Source organism: Neofelis nebulosa, chromosome 16, assembly GCF_028018385.1.
Source record: "Neofelis nebulosa isolate mNeoNeb1 chromosome 16, mNeoNeb1.pri, whole genome shotgun sequence".
NCBI lineage: Eukaryota > Metazoa > Chordata > Mammalia > Carnivora > Felidae > Neofelis > Neofelis nebulosa.
Window position 1 is genome coordinate 16,413,935 of NC_080797.1, and position 23,930 is coordinate 16,437,864.

The following is a 23,930-nucleotide window of genomic DNA, read 5'->3' on the forward strand; positions in this document are numbered from 1 at the left end:
AGATTCAGCAACTTGAGTGGGAAACCGCACCACCGTGAAAATGAGGCCAAGGAAACCTCGGTGAGAATGGAGGGGGGCGGCGGGCGGGGGGGGGGGGGCTCTCACCCCCAGCCCCGGTTGACCACCGCAGACCCAGCAGGAAGAGACCGCGTCACTGTCCCAACCTGGAGGAAGGAGGGTTTCTTCCTCCCCTCGAAGCAGCTCAGCCACTGGGAAGCCACTAACGCCACCTCCCAGTTTCCCGCAGGGGCCTTTCTGTTTATAACAGCCCCTCCCTTTCCTCTAAAACTGAGCCCCTTCTTCCTTGCCCGGTGGAGTTGCCGGCGGCTTTGCCGTAGCCTGCTTGCTCCCGGTAGCAACTCTTAGCTCTTCGTCAACAAACTGGTCTTTGCTGGTAAGATAGCTGGCAGTTTTACGTTTAAGGGTAACGCCACCACCACCTCCCAAAGGACTTCCTTTGTACTGTCTTCCTGACGGGCGGCTTGTGTGGGCAAAAATCGTGGAGACTGTGAGAAGGGGGGGTCCTGGAGGTTCTGCACCAACGAAGCGGAAGCTCCTTCGTCTGGATGGGATTTTAAAACTCACCACGGTCTCTCCTGCCAGCGCTGTTTCCAGATGCTTCTCCCCCTGGATATCTGGTTTCTCTGGAGGGAGCTGGAGGAACCACGCAGCTCCCCGAAACCTCACCTCGTGGGCAAACAGCCATTCAGGGCTTGACCTCGGCGCGCCTTCCTGGGATCGCAGTGCCAGGGAACCCGTGTGTCTCAGCCCTGGCCGCGCACGGCAGCCACCTGGAGGGCTTTACGTTGCCGATGCCTGTCCCCACCCCGGAGATCGTGACGGAGTGGGCCTGCACACCGGGAGTTTGTAAAACTCCCGGGTGACTGTCATGTGCAGACCAGGCCGCGAGCCACTAGGCTGGGGAGACCTGGGGACAAATCATCCAGAACCGTGGCATGCAGGTGACAAAAACAAAAGAGGGCGTTCGTTGCCTCATTTAACCGCGAATCCCAGGGCTTGACCTTGGCAGCTGGACCCAGGGGCTCGGACCGCAGCCTCGGGACCTACCGCCTCCAGGTCTCAGCTCCACACACCCCCCCCACCCTCAGATGGGCTCTCCCCGGGGCATCCGCAGCCCCCAGGCACACGCACCCTACAGGGACCCTCCCTGAGGCCGAAGCTGACCCCCACTGGGCCGGCCGCCCTCACGGCCTCTCTCCGACACCATCCCTGTGGCAAGGGGCCTGCAGGGCCCTGAGCTGCCAGGTCTGGGTCAGACTCCGGGGGAGCCTGGGCCCCCAGACAGCCTGGGAGTGGGAGCCGGTGCCTTCCCGAGGGAAAAATGCAGTGCTGCTTTCTGTGGGGTGGGGAGGGGGGGGAGAAACGGCTGTCTGTCGGGGGCGGGGGGGGGGCTCCGCAATTTACACCCGCCCTGCAGGGGTGAGACGCTGGGAGAACAGCCCTTATCGGGGGTGGGTGGTGTGCCCCCCTGGGGGTCACTTGCTGGCTGCGTACTTGGCCGTGCTGTCTCGCGTCTCCAAGCCCCCCTCGCCTGTCCGGGGATGACTCCGTGCAGCCTCGCGGAGGGCCTCTCAGTGACGTCAGGCTTGCCGCACTCTCAGCGCTGGGTGACGCTCGGTGAGCGGCCGTCCGGGCGGTGGCCACCCTGCCAGCCACGTGCCAGACCCAGGATACGCCCCGGAGCGTTCAGCGCGAGCCCGGGCCACACTGGCAAGGTGCGGCCCCAGCCTGTCTGTTCCCACCCCCTGCTCTTCTTCCCGGCTCCCCCTCCCCCACTCTCCTCCCTCTCCCCCTCCCCGCCACCGCCGCCCTCCCCCAGCGCCAGCCCTTGCGGCCAGTCCAGCTTGGAAGGTTGTTTACAATCGAGCCTAGCTGCCGCTGTGGGCAGGCCGCCTCGCTCCGGTTATCAAGTCAGTTAGACTGCCTCCGTGAGGTCCAACGTCTGCAGGCAGAGCTGAGAGGAGGGAGGGGACCAGGGAGGCTTGGGCCGGCAGCCAGTCCCAGAAGAGACCCAGGTCAGGTGGTTTCTAGAAATCGAAACTCCACTGTTTTCTGTGGCGTTTCCTGGGACCAGCATGCCATGCTTCGCACTGAGTTTTCTGGGTTGAAGAGGGGATCCTGCAGCAGGTAGGCAAGAGGATCCAGGGCAGCCATCAGTAGTGGCCTCAGGTAAGCTCATGCCTCTTGTTCTCAGGTGGGTGTCCCTCTCACTACCCAATGTAATCCGGTGGGTACAGTCTCCCTGTGGGTACCCAGCTGGGATCTGGTGCTCTCCCTCAGCCCAGAAACCATCATTGCCGCTCCCAGATCCACAGGGTCTCTATGTACAGTTGTCCAAGTGGTTCACTGCACAAGGACAAAGGGCAAACAGGCTTGGAATTCAGCCCAGTGCCCTCTCATCAGATGGTGTATTCCAGCCCAGGCCTATACCTATCCCAAGAAAGAGTATCTTTTTTTCTAATTTGCAAAGGTCAGGCAGCCTTATCCCAATTTCCCATGTGAGGGGGTCAGGCTACAGCAGGTGGCCATGACCACCCCAAGGGCAGCCATATTTGCATACCACGTACCAGGTGCTTGATCGGCCACTGTTAATGCACAACTGGGGTGCTGCCTCAGGGTCACCAGCCCTGAACTTGTAGGGGTGCCCACAATGGCGGCCTCGTTGCCCACTTGCTGGGCCCGGGAGTGGCATGTGGCCACGGGATTGTCACCGAGACAGAGAGACGATGACTGGTTCCCCCACAGCCGGGGCCTGGCGGGCAGAGGCAGGTGAGGGGCAGAGGCTGGGATTAAGGCGAAAACCGAGCCCCCAAAATTGCAGAGAAGCAAGGACTCCAGGCGGATGTTGGAAGAGCTGCGCCCCCCAGGCTGGCTGTGGAGTCTCGGTGGCCCGAGCCTCTCCGCGCCTGTGTCTTGGGGACACTAACCTCAGAGGTGGCAGCACCAGGTCCACCGCTCAGCATCTCCCCCCACCCCCGGCCTGCTCCCCCGGCCCCCGTCTCATCCGCACCCCCACCCCCACCCAGCTGCAGCCAGTCCCAGGCCTCAGCCCTGACTCCCCCTCCCAGCCACTGTCTCTGGCCCTGTCACTCCTGCCTGGATTTCTGAGGACCTCCCGGCGTGTCTCCTCCCTTCGGGGGCCCACAGAGAGCTCTCAGGCACGCCCACAGGAGTCCAGCTGCCAAAAGTAAAGCCCTACCTTCAGCAAGGCCCACCAGGCCTCTGGGGATCTGGGCCCTGCACCCTCTACAGCCTTGCCCAGGGCCTGGTTTTCGGAGATGGGCTTTAGTGCCCACTGTCCCGCTGCTTAGAGACCTCCACCCGTTCCCCTCACCCTTCGTCTGGGCAAGTCTCACTCCCTCCTTACGCGCTGAGGACCACCCCTCGGGGGGGGGGGGGCTCCCGCTGGGGGGGGGGGCACCTGTCACGCTCACAGCTGAGAGCAGGGACACCACACGTAGGGTCTGAAGGATCCTGGTCCCAAGGGCTGCCCAGCTCTGCTATCGGACTCTTCTGCTTCCTTCCACCGCAGGACGGGGGCCTCCCAGGAGAGCCATGGCCCTCCCACGACTCCTCTGGATGTGGCTGCTGGTTGCAGGGACCCAAGGTGAGCTGAGCCCCAGGAATGCCCAAAGTGGCCATCTGAGGGGCCGCCGCTCCGCCTTCTGTGGGGCTGACCCCTCCTTGCGGAACATCTAGGCAATGTTCTGCCTGGGTCACCGGGGTCAGCCCGGGTCTTCTCTCCTGCCTGGAGCCCTGGTGATCCCCAGTGATGGTGGCTCATAGGTTCTGGGGGGACACCAAGGGATTCTCCGTTTCATCCAGTGGGACCCGGAGGGACTGAGCACCGGGAGCCCATCACACAGGCCGAATGCTGGGGGTTGGGGGGGGCGGGTCACGAATCAGTGTCCTGTGGACCCAGTCAGACTTCAGAGTTCTGGATGCCTGTCTTCAGAAGTGTTCTCAGGAGGCCCTTCCTTGTCCTGGTGACCCCATGGAGGCCTGCTGCACCCCCGACTGAGAACTACCCTTTGACATGGCACCCAGCTCCTGCCTGACCCTGTCCCAGAACAGCCCCGCTTTCTCTCTGCACCTGGCGTTTCCTGCCAATGTTTCTGGGGGGTCGCTGGGCCTGCCACTCCTGGACTCCCCCCCCCACCCTCCTAGGGGTCCACGCTGTAGTGCACAGGCAGCATCCCCGAGCCCCAGATGCCCTCAGGTGGGGTCACATAGGCCCCTCCTCTTCCATTCTGCCCCCCGGGGTCCCGCCTCCCCCGTTCTCAGGCTTTAGGGTCCCAGCTGCCCCTCCTGCCCCTTCTCTACCAACAGAGGAAGGACTCAGACCTCAAAGATAAGAGGCGTTTTACCTCCTGGCAGGGGGCCATGTCCTCTACCCCTCCCCTACAGGTGAACCCCTCGAGGATGGAGGGAGGGCTTTAAAGTTCGTTGCACAGAAGGCACCCCGCCCTGGGGGGAACTGACAAGTGGTCCTCGGGGGGGGGGGGCAGGGCCCCCGGATAGGGAGGGAGGTGGGCCTTCCTCCCTGCTGACCTTTCTGTTCCCTTGGGGACCCTGTAGGTGTGAAAGATGGGGACGTGCGGCTGGCCGACGGGGACATGCGCCTGGCCGACGGGGACAGCGCCAATGAGGGCCGCGTGGAGATCTTCTACAGAGGCCAGTGGGGGACGGTGTGTGACAACCTATGGGACCTGACGGACGCCAGCGTCGTCTGCCGGGCCCTGGGCTTTGAGAACGCCACCAAGGCTCTGGGCAGAGCCGCCTTCGGGCCAGGTAGGCCTGCTGGTCCCCAGGTCCCACAGCTGGGACCGGCTGCCAGAGAAGGCCCGGGCCTCCTCACTCGGCTTTGGCCAACACTTAAAGCAGGGCTAACACCCGAGCTGGCCAGGGGCACTCACGCTGGCCTTGCCGGCAGCCAGTCCCTCAGGCCCTGGAAACCATACCTTCCTGAACCATCCCCCCACCCCCACCCCCGGGGGGTGCACAGGACCGTTTCCACTGACGCAGGGCCCGTGATTCTGAAGAAAGGGAAATACTCCAACTATTCAGAGGCGGGGGTCGGGTACAGATGATGGCTAGTTTGTGGCCACCGGAATAAACCCGAACCCGCACTCGGATCGCCGCCAGGTCACACCTGGGGACAGACCCCGCAGGGCAGCGTGAGGGACCAGGGGCCTCCGGCATGGAGCGGGAGGGCTGCACGGGGCTCCCGTCGCCGCAGTAAACGCAACTGGTCTCTGCAGTCGGCAGTTCTGGGGGAGCAGCAGCCCTGTCGACGCCCCGCCCGCCCCCCCCCGCCCCCCCCGCGGAGGGCGCCAGCACCCCCAGCCCCGCCCTTGTGTGCCTGCAGGCGCGGGCCCTATCATGCTGGACGAGGTGGAGTGCGCGGGGACAGAGTCGTCGCTGGCCGAGTGCAAGTCCCTGGGCTGGCTGAGGAGCAACTGCAGGCACAATCAGGACGCGGGCGTGATCTGCATCAACGGTGAGCCCCGCGCGCCTCACGCCCGCCCTCGCCCTCCCCTGCAGCGCCCGCACCCTCCCTGCGCACTGCATGCCCTGCCCCGCCCTGCCCCGCCCTGCCCCGCCCTGCCCCGCCCTGCCCCGCCCCACGGCTGTCCCGGAGGGAGGGGGCGGGAGAGCCTCCAGAGCAGCACCACGCCCCAAGCCATCCCCGATTCCCCACGGCCCTTCGCAGGGCCGCTCACAAATGCTCCCTTTAACCGGGTCCTTGGGCAAGAGCCGCCTGCCCCCTGCACGGGACACCTGCGTGCTGCACGCTTGCGTCTCGAATCCTTTTACTTTCCTTCGTCCTCCGTCGGCTACACGGAAGGAGCGCCCGCGTGCCTGGACGGCAAGCCCTAAACCCTGCCCCCCCCCCCCGTGGCTCCCGCCCCCCTGGCCTCCCCTCCCCCTCCCGCTGCACCAGCACGCGGCTGACCTCTCTGGGCCGCTCCGCGTTCTTCAGTCCCCGATTCCTATCTTTCTTCTCCTTCCTGGGCTTCGCACGGGGCCTGGGGACCTGGGCAGCACCCCCCCCCCCCCCCCACCCCAGGCTTGGGGACGGAGCATTTACACAGCGATAGAGCCACCGCGTGGAGGGCTACCTGGGAGCGGGGCGCGGGGGGGGGGGGGGGGCCGGGGGGGGGGGCCGGGCAGGGAGGCGATGGTGACCGTGGGGGCGGAGGAATGCGGGGCTGGACCCGCCTGGCTGACTTGTGACCCATTTGTGAAAAAGAAAGAACAGGTGGGATTTTTGTTTCCAGTTAGGCTTTGGGGGTGTCGGGACAGGGGTACATCACCCCCGGCACCACCTCCGGGGGGGGGGGGCTTCAAGTGGCTTCTCTAGGCCCCTGTTCCCTGAAGGAGGCTGCTAGGGACCCCATGGCTCTGAACTGAGTTTCTGTAAGACTCTCCCTCCTCAGACGGTCCAGCCAGGGAAAGGGTCTGGGTTTTAGAAGGCACCACCTGGGTGACTGCTTGAGCAGCTGGGATTTTAAGGGGGGGGGGGGCGGCGGGGGCGCTGGACGTCGGGGGAGGTGCTGCCCGAATGTGGGGGAGCAGAGGAGCTAACTGGGGTGTCCCACGGGGGTGGGGAGGCTCTGCACCACAGAGGGGACGGCACCCCCTGTCTCCCCCGGAGCCTTCCTGAGTAGATAAGGCGAGGAGGAGACCGAGTCCAGGGGGCAGAAGTGTTCTTGGGTGACGGCCCCTGGCCCTTCTTGCTAACAGTGTGCTCCCCTCTGCCCCTTTTAGAAACCCGCGGTGCCCACACCCTTGACCTGTCGGATGAGCTCCCTGCGGCTCTGGAGTGGATCTTTGACAGCCAGAGGGGCTGTGACCTGTCCATCAGGGTGAGGGTGAAGGACGACGAGGAGGAGGGCCTAGACGTGTGCGGCCACAGGCTGATCCTGTCAACCAACCCCGAGGCCGAAGCCCTGTGGAAGGAGCCTGGCCCCACCGTCACCATGGAGGTGGACGCAGAGTGCCTGCCTGTCGTCAGAGACTTTATCAGGTGACCATCCTCAGGACGGGGGTACCAGGGCCTGGGCAGGGTCCCCAGGGCGCTCCCACCTCCCTCCGGCGGCAAACCTCAGGGGCTACGGCACCGACCTCACGGGTGCTTCCGCGAGCACGTGCGTGGGCACGACACAACACACACTCACACCCGCGTGTGCCCCCACATATCCGCATGGTCTTAAACAGGCACACCCCCACACCCTCACGTGGACACACGTGTGCTTGCACATGCTCGGGCTCACAGTTGTGTGCGTCCCACCCTCTCGCGTGCACACGCACACTCTTCTGCGCACACACAGTTGCACACTCTACACTCACACACACACACACACACACACACACACACACACACACACAAATACCGACTTTCACAAAACACTGCATAAAAAATCTCCCAGCAGTCGCCGCCGTTAGAAGAGGCATCAAACCCTCTGTGGGTCACAAGTCCACCGGGTCCAAGACCCGGACCGGTTTGGTGAGAGGTCGCTGGAGGGGCCTGGGGCAGAGCTGGGAAGGGGTCCCGCCCACCAGAGGCCGCCGCCGGTCTGGGCCACGGCCTCCGCGGAGGCCCAGTCGTGCGTGTGTTCGAGGAGGAGTCAGGTGGTCCAGAAGCACGCACACCTGTCTCTGAGGTCACGTGAGGTCACGGCCCAAGATTTGCAAGAAACTTAAACGCAGTTACGAACTCACCCTCCTCCCATTCTGGCTCTGACCTTGCTTGTGTGGAAGGTGGAGCGCTTGTGACCCCAGACCCGTCGGAGTCTCCCCCGCCCGTGAGCCGGCGCCCCAGCTGGGGACACGGAGACACCAGGGGCCCGCCTCTCCGGGTCCTGGCCCGACCCTCCCGCCAGGCCGCCCTGCCGGGGCCCCCAGGGGCTTGTGCTCCGAAAGCACGTATTTAAAAAGAGCTGCTCCTTCTCCTTCTCCGGACCTAAAGCTCTATGTAGCTGGGAGCGACACTGAAGAGAAAACAACAAATGTTGGCAATTAAGACAGATTGAAACGGTTTCTTTCCGGCTGCCCTGTGCTGCACCGCCCCCCGCAATGGGACCATCTCTATGAGAACCAGGCAGGCGCCCTTCCCCCCTCCCCCCCGCTGCCCTGTGTGTCCCCCCCCCCCCTCCCCCAGTGGGACCATCTCTATGATCCGTTCGAGAACCAGGCAGGCACCCTTCCCCAGCTTCCCAGACCCAGCTGGAATCACACCCTCGGTCAGAGCTCAGGATTCTGGAGCAGTGGTGATGCCCCTGTCTCTTTCCTTCTCTCTCTGTCTCTTCCCTTCTCTGTCTTTTCCTTTTTCTCTCTGTCTCTGTCTCTGTGCCCTCACCAAAGGCAGAAAGGCTACAGCGGGCTGGATGCCCCTGGCCTCCGGACCCCGTCCGGCCCCGGGAAGGCCTCAGGAGACCTGATCCCCATCGAGGGCAGAGATTCCCCCCATTCCTCTGCCCGGGGCCCCCTGATGCCCGGGGCCTCCTCACCAGTTCCCATGGTTTCTGAGGGTCGCCGACGCTCCCCGTCCTTGTTCGAGTCTGCCTCTCAGGGGCAGGCCGAGGGACGACTGGGACCCCCCTCCTCACACCGGGGCCCACCAGAGGCTGAGGTGGGTAGTGACCGGCGGCCTGGGAACCTCCCGCTCCGGCCTGAAATGAGAATTGGGAGGGGTGGTAGCCACAGTCCCTCCCCCCTTTTGTCAACGCACCTGCGGGGCCTGCCACCAAAGAGGCCGTGCTCGGGAGGTGTGCGCCCCAGTGCCCTGCCACTGCTCCAGGGCGAGGCTTCAGTGATTCGGGCAGTTACCCAGCTGGTGGGTGGCCGGCCAGCGGGAAGATGCCCTCTTCCCCCTGCGAGTTCCTGTCGCCAGCAGGAATCACGCGCTAAGCTTCGAGAGTAGCGAGTGCGGGAAGGGACGAGGAGGGGAGGACCCGCGTCTGCCACCGTCACTGGGCACAGGGTCCCCGTCTCCTCCCAAGGGACGCCACCCGCCCCATCCCGGGAGAGGGCGGCAGGCCTAGCCCGGCATTGCCCTCTAGGCAGACCCCTTCCACACCTGTTCTCACCCAGCACAGAGGGTCCTGGTGGCGCCCCGAGTCACAGAGCCAATCATAGATTGCGTGCCACCGGCATGGGCTCCCCATCAGCAGGGGAAGCAGACAGGGAGCAACCAGGGGTGATGCCCGTGTCACGGGGGCAGGAGAAGGTGCTGGGGACAGAGGGGCACTGACAGGCACCCAGCAAGGGACCGAAGGGGCCCTGGCCAGGGCTGTGACGGCAGGAAGGAAGGGGTAGTGTAGTGCTGATGCCCGAGGTGGCCAGCAGGTCCTGGCGCCCAGGACACCAGAGGGTGATGACCTTGACGGCGGAGGCAGAGCACAGAGGTTGCTGGTGCTGCCTCCGTCACAGGTGAGGGACGGAGCGTCATGGTTGGCGACCCTGGGATCTGCCCGCTTGTCAGATCTGAGCAGATGTGAGATTGGACTGTGGATTGGCCCGAAAGATAAGTCCGGGGGGCACCGAACGCCTCTCGAAATGGGGCACCGCCGGGGGTGTCTGTGGGTCGCCGGCAAACACGGGATAGATAGTGATGTCAGAGAGGCAGGCCCGGCACACGCCCGGCCCCCTGTCGTCCCGCAGGGGCAGGGGTGCCCGGCTGGTCAGCGCTCGCTCCCCTCCCCAGGTACTTCTACTCCCGAAGGTTGGGCGTCTCCCTGACGTCGGTGAAGTGCTTCCACAAGCTCGCCTCCACCTACGGGGCCTGGCGGCTGCAGAGTTTCTGCGCGAGCCTCTTTGCCATCCTCCTCCCCGAGGACGCCTCCTTCCAGACGCCCCTGGACCTCTATGCCTATGCACTGGCCACCCAGAACCCCATGCTGGAGGAGCTCTGCGTGCGGTTCCTGGCCTGGAACTTCGAGGCCCTGACGCAGGCCGAGGCCTGGCCGAGCATCCCCACGGCCCTGCTGCGAGTCCTGCTCTCCAGGAGCGACCTGGCCGTGCGCAGCGAGCTGGCCCTGCTGATGGCCGTGGACGCGTGGAGCCAGGAGAAGCAGCCCTCCCACGGGGAGGTGGAAGGCCTTCTGGACGAGATCCGGTTCCCCATGATGCTGCCCAAGAGCCTGTTCGAGCTGCAGTTTAACCTGTCCCTGTACCGCGGCCACGAGGCACTCTTCCAGAAGAAGACTCTGCAGGCACTGGAGTTCCACACCGTGCCCTTCCGGCTGCTGGCCCAGTACAGAGGCCTGAACCTCAGCGACGACGCCTACCAGCCCCGGCTGTATACCTCGCCCACCTGGAGTGCCAACATCTCGGGCGATTCCCAGGCCTCGTCCAACTACCTGGATGCTCCAAACCGGTCCTTCCAGACCCCACAGCACCCCAGCTTCCTGTTCCAGAACGAGCTCGTCTCCTGGTTGCTCCTGTACCTTCCCACCGTCCAGAGCTGCTGGGACTACCGGTTCTCGTGCACCGCGGACGAGGTCCCCCTCCTGGGCCTCTCCAAGTCCACCGACTCAGACCCCACCGTCGGCTACCAAAGCCAGGCTTTGATGCTCTGCGAGGGGCGCTTCGTGGCCGACGTCACCGACTTCCTGGGACAGAAGGCCCCGATCCCCGACGCCCTGGGCACCAACAGCTCCAGGAGCGCCTCCCTCTTCCCCTGCCCGGAAGGGTCCTTCACCAGCTTCCAAGCGGTCATCCGCCCCTTCTACCTGACCAACTCCTCCGACGCGAACTAGGCGCAAGCGAGCGCCGAGAGGCCAGGCGCCTCCCGGTCCGCCCCAGGCTTGCCGCTGCTGGCCGCCTCCTGCCTGCAGCCACCGGCCGCACCGGCCACCAGAGGGCCCTCGCGCTTTCACTGATGTCTCTGAGCTTAGAGAAAGTACTGGAAGGTTTCAACTAACGTTCACCACCCTGCACAGAAGTCCCAGTTCCACCCCCACCGCCCGGCTGGCTTCCAGGTCGAGAAGCAGCAGGACCCGGGAGGGGCAGCGGCTGGACTTTCCACCCGGCCTTTCCCTTTCCCGGTCGGGTCCTGTGCCGTCCCTCGTCCGAGATCATTAAAATTGCACTGATTGTCCAGTTCCCGCGTTGGTGCCCAGAGTCGCGCGTCCATTCTGCGCTCGGACGTTGGGTGTGCTGGGTCCTGGGGCTCAGAAGGAGCAGACACAGCCCCTGTCCTCGCGAAGCTGCGACCCCGGCGGTGGGACGGGCGGGGCCAGTAGACACCCTCGGCGTCATCGCAGTGGGGATGCAGGTGATGGAAACCAGAGGGTGCGCAGGGCGGCGGGCCGTGGAGAAACGAGAGCCCGGGGCATATGGAAAATGGGGCGGGGGGCGGTGAGCCCCGGGGAGAAGGAGCGGCCCCTGGCGACCCCGTGCCTCCGCGAACGCTCGCGCATGCGCACGAGGATGCGGACGCGGATTCTCCTCGCAGCCAGGCTCCTGGGAATTGGAAACCACCGTCATGCGCATCAGCGAGGGGCCGGAGCCCCGACAACGGACACCCACGACGGGGTGGGCGGGACAGAAAGACATGCTGGAGCGACCCTGGGCCACCCACGCAATCTAAGTGAGGGCAGGGGACCGAGCCTGGGGTCCCGTGGGGACTTATCCTTGGTTCGGGGTGCTCAACCCTACCCCCCCCCCCCCCGACCCCACCCCCCGCCGAGAGCAGGGCAGGAACTCTGAACTGTCCCTGCTGCTGTGTGATGTGAGCTCCAGGCCCAGGGTCCCCGGAAGCACGCGGTTGGCCGAGCCCAGGCCGCGTGCTCGCAGCTCTTGGCCAGGGTCTGAACGGCAGCATCTGGGCTGCTCTGGCCTCGGGAAGGGGAGGCGCGCACGGGAGGGAGGGTCAGACGCGGGACAGGCCAGAAGGCAGCAGGCCCGACGCACACTGCGCCCCCGCCCCCGCAGGGACAGAGAGCCTCCCGCCTGGCCCAGGCACAGCTTCGCCTTCCCGAGGGGTCCCCAGCTCCAGGCCCGCCGTCTTGGCCACGTCGGTGGCTGTGCCTGGACGTTTTACAAACGTTAGCGTTTCGTTTCTACCGCGCGCTGACTAACACCGGCTCCTGTGTCGGGCTCAAACGCAGGTAGAGGTCGAGGGGAAGGAAAGGTCGGCGGGAGCAAGCACTGGGTCCCAGAGGTGGCCCCGGGGACCACCAGCTTCCACAGCGGTGTTCTTCTCTGGCTCTGGGAGAACCACCTGCCGGCCTCGAGCTCCGCGTGCACCGAGAACCGGAGGGCGGTTATCGGCTTGTGTGGCAGCCCGTGATCGGATTCGTAAGGAATCCGGAAGCAGGGTGGTTCCGGCAGAACTGGCTGGCATGCCTCCAGGCCCAGGTTCTTCCGTCTTCCGCCCCTGCCGTCCCCGAGCCCTTCCACACTCGTGAGTCACGGGGCTGTCCGCATTAGATCCCTGGGCCTCGGCACCTGCGTGCACTGGGGCCAGGCACCACGCCATTCGGTTAGCCCAGGGTTGGTAGGACAAAGGCCAGTATGACGGGTGGGGAGGGCCAGTCCAAATCTAGAATAAATGTCGGATTCCTTGGCTGGAAGACATCCACCAGGCGCGAGTGCCCTCGGGGAGACGGCAGTTCCGCCTCGGCATCACAAGACGCCAGGGGAGGGCTCGGGAGCAAACGTCAGATCGCATCGGCCTGGGTGACTAGGCCAAGGTCAGCCCATGCACAGCCACCCTCCCTGCCACCAAGGCCACCTGGAGAGCCAGAAGAGCAGGCCACTGTGGCCGGGGAGGGGCAGTGACTCCCCCCGAGCAGCCTGCCTGACCCCCATGGCATGAGGGCCTGTTTGGTCAGAGACTCTCTTTGGTCAGGCTCTCTGATCAAACCCTGCCTCCTCTGCAGACAAGGTGGCCCAGACCCTCTTCCCTAATGGGGAGTGAGGTGTTGCTCAACCTTCTGCCCTAAGGGAGGGCGACAGTGCCACAGCAGGCCTCTCCCGCCTGGTGTTAGCCAACCGTGCATCCCGAAACCAGGCTCGCGTCTTCCCCAAGAGGCTGCAGGTGGCCGAGGGAGGGGCGACCGATGCGCAGAATACGGCAGCCCGCACAGATACGAGCCACCCACTACTCCAGGGATTGGTCGAGCCACTCCTTGGGGACCCACTCCACCTGCTGCTGGGGGCTCAGATCCTGTCGAGCTCAGGGAGGGCTGCTCAGGACCCGTGCTCAGGTGCTGGGGCCCAAAGCTGGTTGTGGCTTAGAAGGAGATGCTGAGGACAGCATCGACTTGACTGCAAACGCCCAGATACCTCCCGGATGGTCCTCCCACCAGGCCTCGTGGGCACCGCCCCCCCGTCCCCCGCCAGTGTGCCTTGGTGAATCCCAAGCACCGCTGGGGAGGCAGCTCATAAAGGAATCCGTTCTGGTCCCGAGCCCCTCACAGACAGCTGGCCACATCCTTCTCCTTGCAGTCGGAAAGCCCCCACCAACTGGCACCTCCTTCCTCAGTGCATTTCCCCGGGGCGTTCAGGCAAGAGGGCTGTCCGGCTCTGTCTACATGAGGGGCCACAGATTCACTGCACGTCGTGCACATTTCAGGGTCCTGGATCCTGGGTTCCTTTCTCTGCATCGTAGCGAGGGCTTCATGGGTCACCAGGAAGCCCAGTTGTCCCATCAGGCAGGTGAGACAGCACTACTCTCAGCGGCTCAAGCAACGAAGGCAGGTCTCTGATGGTTGTGCCTGTACTGGATATTTTTAGCTTCCGCTTCGTATATTGAAAACGCAAAAATAGCAATGACTTAGGTGGGATGCTTTCTTTTTCTCTCACGCAGGAGAGATGAGGCAATCATTCTGGAGGTGGGAGCCTCCTTTTCTCAGCACTATCTTAGGCTATGACTGCCGTCTTTGAGGTTACTTCATGGTCCGCAGTGGCTGCTGGGATTCCGGCCATCATGTCTGCCTTTCAGGAGGAAGCAGGAAGGAGGTAGCAGAAAAGGACAAAAGACTTTCTTCTGGCTGTCTGTCCCCTGAGACTGGGTCTTTAAATTTTGCATCTTTAAATTTTGCACGTACTTTAGCTTGCTTGGTTCATCCTTGCTTCAGTCCCATTGAAAACAGCTGCCCCTTGAGCCTGCAATCCTTGAATATCTTTGGTTCTTCATAGTATTTTGTGGGCAGCAACAGGGTCCCCAACATTTTGCCTCCAGTGGATATTTCATTCCAGGCGACCCACAGGCCAGTAACTGAAATCAGCTGGTTTATACACTGCCAGCCGTCTATCCCTGTGTGCCAGTGGAATTTTGAGAAACGGTGTTACTGCTTTACGACATATACGTATGAGGGTACAGATCTACATCGATGCATATATATATATACACGCACACACATGTATAAAGTATAGAGCTCGGTTAATCTTTATATTACGTGTATACAACAAATGCCGACCCCTCAGATCTGGATTCTAACACCTCCCTCGGCCCCAGAAGACGCCCTCATGCCTCTTTCCAATTAGTACCACACCCCCGCCCCCATAACCACCGTTCTGACTCTCATCAACACAGACTAGTCTTTCCTGTTCTTGAACTTCACATAAATGGAATCACGCCGTGTGTACCCTTCAGCGTTGGCCTTCTTGGACTCAATATTTTGTCTGCAGGTTTCCGCAGAAAGACAGAGTCCCATTATAGGAATTTGCCCCAGTTTTCCAACCTGTTCTACAGCTCCTGGGTATCAGGGCTGTTTCCAGCGTTTTGGTATTTTAAAAGAAATATTTACTTATTTTGAAAGAGAGAGGAGGGGGCAAAGAGAGAGAGAGAGAGAGGGAGAGAGAATCCCAAGCAGCCTCCGGGCTGTCAGTGTGGAACCCAACAGGGGGCTTGATCCCATGAACCGTGAGATCATGACCTGAGCAGAAATCAAGAGTCGGATGCTTAACGGACTGAGCCACCCAGGCGCCTCTGCTGTTTTGAAAGAAGCCTCCATGAACATTCTTGCGTGTGTCCTTTGGAGGACACGTGGGCTCGTTGTCCCGGGGGTGCACCTGGGAGTGCAGTGGATGGGGCGTGCGTTTCGCTTTAGTGGACGCTGTGCAGCGCTTTTCCTCAGTGACCGTGCCAGTGTCCCCCCTGCCCCCGCGTGAGAGCTCAGCTGCCCCGTGTCGTCCCCAGCACCACTCACTGTCTGTCTTATCTGCAGTCATGCTGGGGGGGGGGGGTCCAGTGGGAGTTTCTCTGCTTTCAGCCCACCGTTCTCCAAGGACCGCTCGCCTGAAATCCACTTCCAGCACCAGCGTCTACACCAGCCGCTGCTCTCGTTTGCAAACAACAGAACCAAGTCTGGCGACTCTAAGCGGAAGAGGGTTTAAGGAAGGAATCAGGAAGCTCGCGGACCGGAGGGAAAGGCTGGAGAACCAGGCTCGGGAGCTGGGCAGCAATTAGGGAAGTTAGTGTTTCAGGGAACTTGCCCACTAACAAACCGCTCCCAAACTCAGCCTCTTAGTACCGCCGTTCCTGCGCGCATGGCCCTAGGGGGCGTAATTTGGGCTGGATTCTCGGGAATGGCTGGTCTTTGCTCCCGTGGGGTTGGCTGGGCTCCTCGGGTCCCGGCCTCACCTGGGTGGGACAGCTGGGAGCGTGGGGCTCGTCTGTCCATCTGGTCCTGGTGGATGCCAACGCCGCCTTGGTCACCCGGTGGCAGAGTTCCCCGATGCGAGGCCGCCGTAGATCCAAGGGTGCGGGGAAAACAGCATCTACCTCCTGCCGGGAGGAGCTGCCATTTGAAGTTCACGGCCAGCAAGCTGAGGACAGCTGGGCCCAGGTAGCGAGGCTGGAATTTAGAAACCGCCGACGCCCCGCCGGGGACACACTCTCTGCCTCATGGGCCCCTGGGGTTCCGGATGCCGCCGCTCCTCTTCTGTCCCCTCAGCAAGCTTTCTGAACCACCCCTGCCTCACTCAGCCACCTGCTGCAGACCCGAGGTCCCGAGAGGCCACCCGAGAGCAGACCTGGCCTTTCCAGCCCGCACCGTGGCAGGTGTCCCGAACGCAGGAAGGAGCTTCAGAGGCCCTGAGAGATCGGGGACACGTTACGGCCCTGGAGGGGGGAACGTTCCTGGCTGTCTACCGAGTCTCTATGTCCCCCCCCCCCCCACCCCAACTCCGGGCCCTCTCCCAAGGACCCAGCTGTTCCTTCTGGGACTGCCCCTCCCCCACCAGGTAGCAGCAGTGGGCGATCCCAGGGAGGGGCCCACAGGACCCCCACCCGTCTGTGCAGCTTCTGGTTTGGGGTGCAGTTGGTTGACGGGGAGGAGCACGTGACCCCTGTTCGAGCTTCTGTTGGGGGAGGGGAGTCGCGGGCGACCCTTTGACCCTGAGAACGCTTGTGGACCCCCCACCCCCCACCCCCCGCCCAATGAAAGGTTTCTATCGTCTGCTTTTTCAACGGTTTTTTTTTTTTTTTTTTTTTTTTTTTGGGACAGAGAGAGACAAAGCATGAACGGGGCAGGGGCAGAGAGAGAGGGAGACACAGAATCGGAAACAGGCTCCAGGCTCCGAGCCATCAGCCCAGAGCCTGACGCGGGGCTCGAACTCACGGACCGCGAGATCGTGACCTGGCTGAAGTCGGACGCTTAACCGACTGCGCCACCCAGGCGCCCCTCGTCTGCTTTTTCCATTTCGTTTTTATTTTTTAATGAGGAAATAGGTCGCAAGGAAAGGTTTTCCAAAGCCGTCCCCTTGCTGCTCAGGCCCTCACACCTCAAGCTCTGGCCACAGCCTGGTGCAGACGCGCTCACGACGCCCCGAAATGTCACAACCCGCGGTGGGTTCCTTGCGCCGCCGCCCCCCCACTGCCCCGCGTGGCCCCAGGCGAAGGTGGCGGGCCCGGGGCCTCCGTGAGGGCTGGACAGAAAAGGTTTGATGTGGCAGCAGCTGATCCCTCCGAAAGAATGTCGCTGGGGGGCTGCCAGAGCCCAGCGCCAAGCATGTGGTCGTTGCAAAACGGCCGGGAAAGAACACAGAGCCCTGCTCCCGGCTCCCCTCCCGCACCCGCGCTGCCCGGCCCGGCCGGCCCTCCCCATCCGCCCGGATGCCCGCGTCGGGGAGGGGGCGCCTTCCCTTCTCGGGGCCAGGGTGCAGGAGCGGTGGCCTCCCCCGGCCCCAGCCCCCCTCCCAGGGCCAGGAGTGAGTGGATGCCTGGCAAGTGTTGGGGGAGGGGGGGTGAGAGGCAGGGATGAGAGGGCGCCAGGGCCAGAGGCACCATGGGCTGTGACCTATGGGGGGGAGGGCGGTGGAGAGGAGTGGGGTCCTGGGGACAGTCCAGAGCGGCCCGGAGGGTCTGGGGGGGGGCCCAGGTCAGCAACCAGAGGGGCTTCGGGGCCTCCGGGTGAGCACCCACTGGAGTTGCCCAGGCGGGGACAGCCAGCACCAGCACCTGCGACCCCCACGCGCCCCTGAGCCAGCCTTCAAGCCTGCTGGAGTGGGCAGGGGGTCGGGGGGGGGGGGGTGGCCTGTCCAGGGGGCTGCACCGCGTCCAGGCGGGAACCGGCCTGTGTTAGTTTCTGGGGCTTCTGGCTGGAGTCGCCCCCACCCCTGCACGGCTAGAGACAGCACAGGGGTACCTCTCCCAGTGCTGGAGGCCACAGTCCGAAATCAAGGTGTGGGCCGGGCCGGTTCCTTCCCAGGGCTCCTCGGGCGGTCCGCTCCAGGCCCGTGCCCTTCTGCTGGCAGCCCTCGATCCCTGGCGTGAGGGCACGTGGCTCCCGTCTCTGCATCCAAAGCTCGGCTCCCTGTGTCTCCCGCCTCCCTGCCCTTTCTGTCATAAGGACGCCAGCTCCTGCATTCGGGCCCACCCTCCGTCCAGGGCAAGCTCATCCCCAAGTCCTTAACTTAATTACGTCTCCAAAGACCCCTTTTCCAAACACAGTCACACCCTTGGGTCTTCGGGGTCAGGACACAGACATATCTTTTGAGGGAACACCATCACCCCACTCCTTCCCTAATCCGAACCCTGCTGGTGCCCAGGAGAGGGGTCCTGGTCCCGAGGGGGACCTTCTGCCTTCCTGCCACGGCACCCTTGGGTGCCCGGAGCTGGATGGGGGCCGCCAGCCCGTTTTCTCCTGCTTGAAAATGGGAAGCTGTCTCCCCTCCTGCTGGCCGGGGAATGACGTTCAGACTCAGAATCACCCTTCCTGGGGTCTGCTTTCTTTGAGACACGGACTCTCCCATCTGACTTCAGCAGACCCCCGTGCCTGGTGACGCCACCTCTGCCCGTGCCAGGCCCGGGAAGCGACGGGGAAGCTGGCCCTTGGACACTGCTACAGACCCCGATCCACATGAGCTCCAGGATACCGGCGAGGGGGGTCAGGTGGATCATGGACCGCGACCTCTTTCAAAGATCCGAGGGCCGAGGCAGGGAAGCCACCGGGACACAGGTTTTGGTGTAATGTGACAAGGCGCATTCTAACCATCAGAGTGAGACGGGGACGCACAGCTGGCGCTTGTTGGGAACGGCCACGGGGCAGTTGGCCGAGACCGGCCGGCAGGCTGGGCACCTGAGCCCCCGTCCTCAGCTGCAGAGCTGAGCGGACTGGGGCCCCTTATCCCCAGCCCCAGGCTCCTCTGTGCAGAGGGGACCCTGCCGGCTTCCCAACCCTTCCGCCTCCCTTCCATCTGTCACGTCCCCACCCTGAACCCGGAGCGACCTGCCTCTCCTTTCCGGAGCCTCCCCGCCACACAGCTCTGCCATTGTCCGGTGACAGTGCTGCCCGAGTGACAGTGCCACCGCAGGGAAGCGGGAGCAGACTTCCTAAGGCGCAAATCTGTTCTTGGAGCTGTAGCAAAACGATGCCCCACTTTTACCGGTAAGAGGACCCACTGGAAGCCTCCCAACCTGATGGACAGAGGCTTGGAGGCCCCGGACAAGTGGAGGAGAGCCACCAGGAGTGTCCCCAGTCGTGGTCCCTTCACAAGCAAAGATGCTTCTCTACCGCCAACACCCACCCCCACATCCTGCTCTGGTCGGTGGAACTTGTTTTCCCTCTTAGAGCGCGCACGGACCAGAATGTTCTTCTGGAACATTCTTTCTCTTCCTCTTCACCGGGTAATTCCTACGCATCCTTCAGGTCTGAGGGCCCCTCAGATCTCAGGGGTCTGGCGGAAGGGGGCCTGAAGTTCTGCACCTCTAACCAGCTCCCTCAGACCACACTTTGGAGCCCAGCGCCTTAGACGCAGGACCTCTGGGAACGCTTCTCTGTCCTCCTCGCCGAGTCAGCTGCCCGGCCCTGTGCCCACGACACACGACATGTCCCCCTGCCGCAATCCTCCCTCAGGGCATGGCCATCCCCACCCGTGTCTCTGCGGCCACTAGACGGAATTCTTTCCGAGGTCGGATCCCAGGGATGCCCAGCACAGAGCGGGAACACGGTCAGCCCTGAAATCTGGGTCGGATGAAGGAACCAACCCATGCGTTCAAACGCACGGTCCGTCAGACCTACGCCCCCCTCCTCCAAGACCACATCTACACCCTAGGGGAGAAATCCACTTAGAACACGGACCTCGCGTCGAGTCCCAAGTAGAGGAAACGAAACGGCTGTGGGACATTGGACCAGCTTAAGTCAACTTCCGATGGGATCATCTAGACCAGCGGTTTTCACAGTGGGGTCCCCCATCAGCAGCGTCAGCGTCAGCGTGGCCTGGGAAACTTGTCAGCAATGCAAATTCTCGGGACTGCCCCAGCCCTTCCGAGTCAGGAGCCCTGGGGAAGCGCCCGGCCTGCGTTCCAGAGCCCCAGAGACGCCAGCTCCCGCAAATGCAAGAGCCCGGGTCTCCACCCCGTGACAGCTGCCGTGGCTGCAGGTGGGAACCCCCCGGGGGGCTCTGAGCGTTCCTGAAACCCCTGCCCTCTGTGCCGCTGTCACCACCCCTCTGACACTGAACGCGAGGGTTGTGGAGGACCCTGCTTCCTGGACCTCCCGGAGGACTTTGTTTCCGACCCTTCTCCGGCCCTCAGATACCAGCTGCCGGGGGTCAGCGCGGACCCCACAGGCTAAGGGCTCCCGTCCCAGGAGACCACTCCCACCTCAGATGCCAATCGCGGATCCCCAGGGGGGTTCCCACCACCCCCTGCTCAGGCTTGATCATTTGCTGGAAGGGCGCACAGAACTCAGGGAAACACTCGGCCTGCCGTTACCGGTTTATGGTAACGGATACCAGCCCGGCGCGGTGGCCGAGGGCAGCCCTTACAATTCCTTGTGTGCGGTGCCCTGAGCAGCCGTTCCCCATGAGACCAGCCTCCAGCCCTTTCCCGGGAGCCGCGTGCAAGAGGCTTTGTGCTTCAGTCACGGCAGCCCCGTGCGGGGATGGGGAGCGTTGCCTTGGCAACACGGAGACTTCGGGGGTGGCGATGGTGAGAAGGCCTGCGTTTGACCTTCTCGCCATCCCATCTCGCGGCGCTGGCGGCTTTCCCGGCTCCCTGCTCTGCCACCAGGGCCGGGCCCAAGCCCTCGGCCGGGTGCGTTCCCCAAGGGAGGCCTTGGGCGCCCCCTCCCCACCCCCTCGGCTCAGGGGGCAGCCGCCTATGACATCGGCTTCACCAGGAGGCCCCGAGGAGTCCTGTGCCCATCTGGAAGCGGAGCCCCCTCCTGCACCAGGATAACCAGGGAGCCCCCCGTGGCCACACCTTCTGCTCGCTCGGAGGCTGTAACCACACAAAAGCAAGGTGATCTCTGAGTTCCGGGCGGCGAGTCAGGTCTCCGTCTCGGCCGGGTGACCTCAGGCAGAAGGCTTCCCCTCTCGGGGCCCCGGCTTGGCGACCGTAACGTGCGCACTGACACGCCGCCTCTCTCCGGGGACTGTCGTCAGAACCACGTGAAAGGGTATCTGAAGGCTTCCGATGTCACGGTCCCTCTTATCACGATGGCGAGGGCATTGTCTCTGCACGCTCAGGCGGCTCTAACAGAGCCAGCCGCAGACCGGGTGGCTCAGAAACGACAGGAACTCGCTCCCCTCGGCCTGGAGACTAGACGTCCGAGATCAAGGTGCCGATAGATTTGGTGGCTGGTGGGAGCCACCTTCCTGGTTCAGAGATAGCCCTCTTGGTCCTCACAGGGAGGAAGGGGTGAGGGAGGCCCCGGGGTCCCTTTTATAAGGTCACTAATCCCATCCCTAAGGCTCCGCCCTCCGACCTGAACACCTCCCAGAGGTGACACCCCCTAACACCATCACACTGGGGGTTAGTTTCCAGCGTGTGGATTTGTGGGGGGACACGAACATGACCAGATGCTTCCGGGAGCTCAGCTCTGTGCGAGGGCCTCCGGGAATCTTTACTCGGTTAGGGACCCAGGTCGGAGACCTCAGTGCCCTCCCGCCACGGGGCCCAGCCGCAAACTCCCCCACCCCCGCACTCTGGATCGCAGGCACGGTTGCACATTTGGGGTCCTGGCTTCGCAATGCTTCCAAGGCTGTGCGTTGACCGGGGTTCGGGGAGGGGAGGCGGGCCGGCCCCAGCGGCCGGGGTGCATCTGGTCTGCCCTCCTCGGCGGCCCCGGCCTGGGGACGTGAGGAGGACTCACCCCTGACCACGCATGGGTCGGGCCAGCTGCCCCCCCGGCCCCCCCACTGGGCCAGTCGGCTCCCTCAGACCTTGGTGGGGTCCCTCGGACCCAGGCTTGGGCAGCCTGCCCGGTCTCACACGAGGTCCGTGGATTTCGGAAAATGCTTAAAAGCTTCAGCTCCTTTAAGAAGGCTTTTCTCCAATTTGGCACGGTGGGGTGTTTCTGGGCTGTGGGCTGCCCAAACCCTGGGGCGCCTGTGTTTATTCACCCAGTCAGGGAGGAGGCCCGGCCGCAGGAGCTGGCCGTGCTGTCCTCCGAGAAGTGGGTGTCGGGGACGTGTCCTGGGTTTCCTGGGGGGGGGGGGGGGGGGGGGGGGAGGGGTGGGTGCGCACCCTCCCGCCCGGGAGGAAAGGAGGCCAGTTCGGTGGGTCCCCTCCAACAGCCAACACCACGGCCCCAGGCGCCGGCCACCGGGGGAGTCATCATCTGCTGGCCCCGGCCGTCCCGACCCGGGCACCTGCTCCCCGCACAAGGTCAAGAGGGCGCCCCCAGAGGGCGTCCAGAGGGAGAGGGGTCCCCGAGGCCCACGAGGAGGAAAACTAGCTGGGCCCCTTTAAGACTCTGCGTCGCCAGAGGAGAGAGAATGCAGAGCTTTGGTAAACATCTGAGGCCTTGCGGTAACAACTACCAGCTGTGTGAGGGGGCGCTGGGGGGGCGGGGAGGCCGCCCCAGCTCGGCTGGAGGGTGGGATGGGCTGAGGTCAGTCTGGGTGGGGACGGAACAAGAGCGAATGTAGGGAGGACGGCGGGCTGGGACCCGGAGAGGCGTGCGTTCGAGGGCAGGAGCAGCGGCCCAGCCCCGAAGCTGCCGAACCGTCTGGGCCTAGAAGTTTCCACCGAGGCTCCCAGTCTTGTCCCACCTCCTGCTGGGAGATCTCCAACCCTCCCCCGACTCCCCGCAGCAGCCGGGCAGTGAGGACAGCAGGAAAGGACGGTTTCAGCCCCCGTGGGGGCCGTTTCTTCGAGACGCTCCGATAGTCGCGTCTTCGCCCGACAGGGGTGGCGTTTGGGATCTCGTCCTAGAGCGAGTAGTACCGAGCCCGGCACCTGTGAACTGCCCCTCGGCAACGCCCTTCCCCAGACCCGTGGGCTTGGCCCTCACCTTCTCTTGCCTGGAAGCTTGGCTGCAGAGCCCTTCCTCTGCCGTCGTGGCCGTCCTGCCCCCAGCCGTGCCCGGGCCCGTGGAGCCACCGTGGTAGGGATTGTGTCTACAGCAGCCAGGGTGCTTTGGGATTATGGGAACGAATCCACTTCAGAAAGGCTTAGCCTCTGGAGAGGGTGTTTTGTGGGCATCAACGGGGACGTGCGGAAGCCGGTGGCGTCGTGGCTCGCTGGGCCCAGCGTTCGGCTGTGTCTGAGGGGCCTGGTGCAAGGCCACTGCTCCTTTCTGCTTCCTGTAGCAGCCTCTTCATGCTCACGCCGCTCCCCTTCATGGCGCCAAAAAGGCTGCAGTGGCTCCAGCTCCATGCTGCATTTAAAAGGCAGGACGAGGGACGCTTGGGTGGCTCAGTCAGTTAAGCATCTGACGCTGGGTGTCGGCTCAGGTCACGGTCTCACGGTTCAGAGGTATCAGCCCCTCGTCGGGCTCTGCGCTGACAGCCCGGAGCCTGCTTCGGATTCCGTGTCTCCCTCTCCCTCTGCCCCTCCGCCCCACTCTCTCTCTCTCTCTCTTTCTCTCTCTCTCAAAAATAAGTAAACATTAAAAAAATTATAAAAGGCAGACTGAGCCTTTTCTTTCAGAACTCCTGTTCCGGTTATCTATTTCTGTATAACAAATCACCCCAAAACCTGGTGATTGAATCTTTTATTTTGCTCATAAATCGGCGATCCGGACTGGGCTCAAGCAAGAACGCGGTCAGCCTTGTTCTGTGTGGCATCTGCTGGGGCAGATCAGCCGGGGGCTGGAGGGTCCGCTTCAAGACGGCTCGCCCACAAGGCCCGCAGATCCACGTGGCTCCTGGCCGGGAACCCGGGAGGGGGTGGGGGGCGGGGGCTCTGGACTGGGGGCCTCAGCCCTGCTCAGGGAGAGCTGCTCAGACTCCCCGCCAGCACGGTGGCTGGGTTCCAAGGAGACGAGGCCGAAGGGCACGACGTCTTTAGGACCTGGCCTCGGAAGTCACACCAAGTGACTTCCATCGGACCCTGCTGCTCGAGGCCTCACGAGGGCCTGCCCAGCTTCGGGGGAGGGGCCGCAGGTCCCACCACTTCCTGGAGGAGTGTCGAGGCTGCCCTGGCGAGGACCATGTGGGGTCGGAGCCACGGGTGCGGACACCTCGGAAAACCTCATCAGCCACAACCGCCCCGCAGACGTCTT

The 23,930-nt window shown here is 63.6% G+C and overlaps 1 protein-coding gene across 3 annotated transcripts in view; it reads left to right on the top strand.

The window, feature by feature from the left end:
* Positions 1 to 11,127, top strand: part of LOC131497997 (soluble calcium-activated nucleotidase 1) — a 31,178-nt gene extending 20,051 nt beyond the window's left edge. For 2 of the 3 annotated variants that reach the window (XM_058704799.1, XM_058704800.1), the window contains 5 exons: positions 3,554 to 3,628; positions 4,600 to 4,812; positions 5,390 to 5,521; positions 6,793 to 7,051; positions 9,731 to 11,127. In XM_058704799.1, coding sequence (XP_058560782.1) covers positions 3,554 to 3,628; positions 4,600 to 4,812; positions 5,390 to 5,521; positions 6,793 to 7,051; positions 9,731 to 10,784 — 1,733 coding nt within the window. In that variant the 3' untranslated portion in view covers positions 10,785 to 11,127. Of the gene's footprint in view, positions 1 to 2,135; positions 2,191 to 3,553; positions 3,629 to 4,599; positions 4,813 to 5,389; positions 5,522 to 6,792; positions 7,052 to 9,730 lie in introns of those variants that run through there. The other variant, XM_058704801.1, reaches the window with a different exon arrangement.
* Positions 11,128 to 23,930: the final 12,803 nt, after the last annotated feature.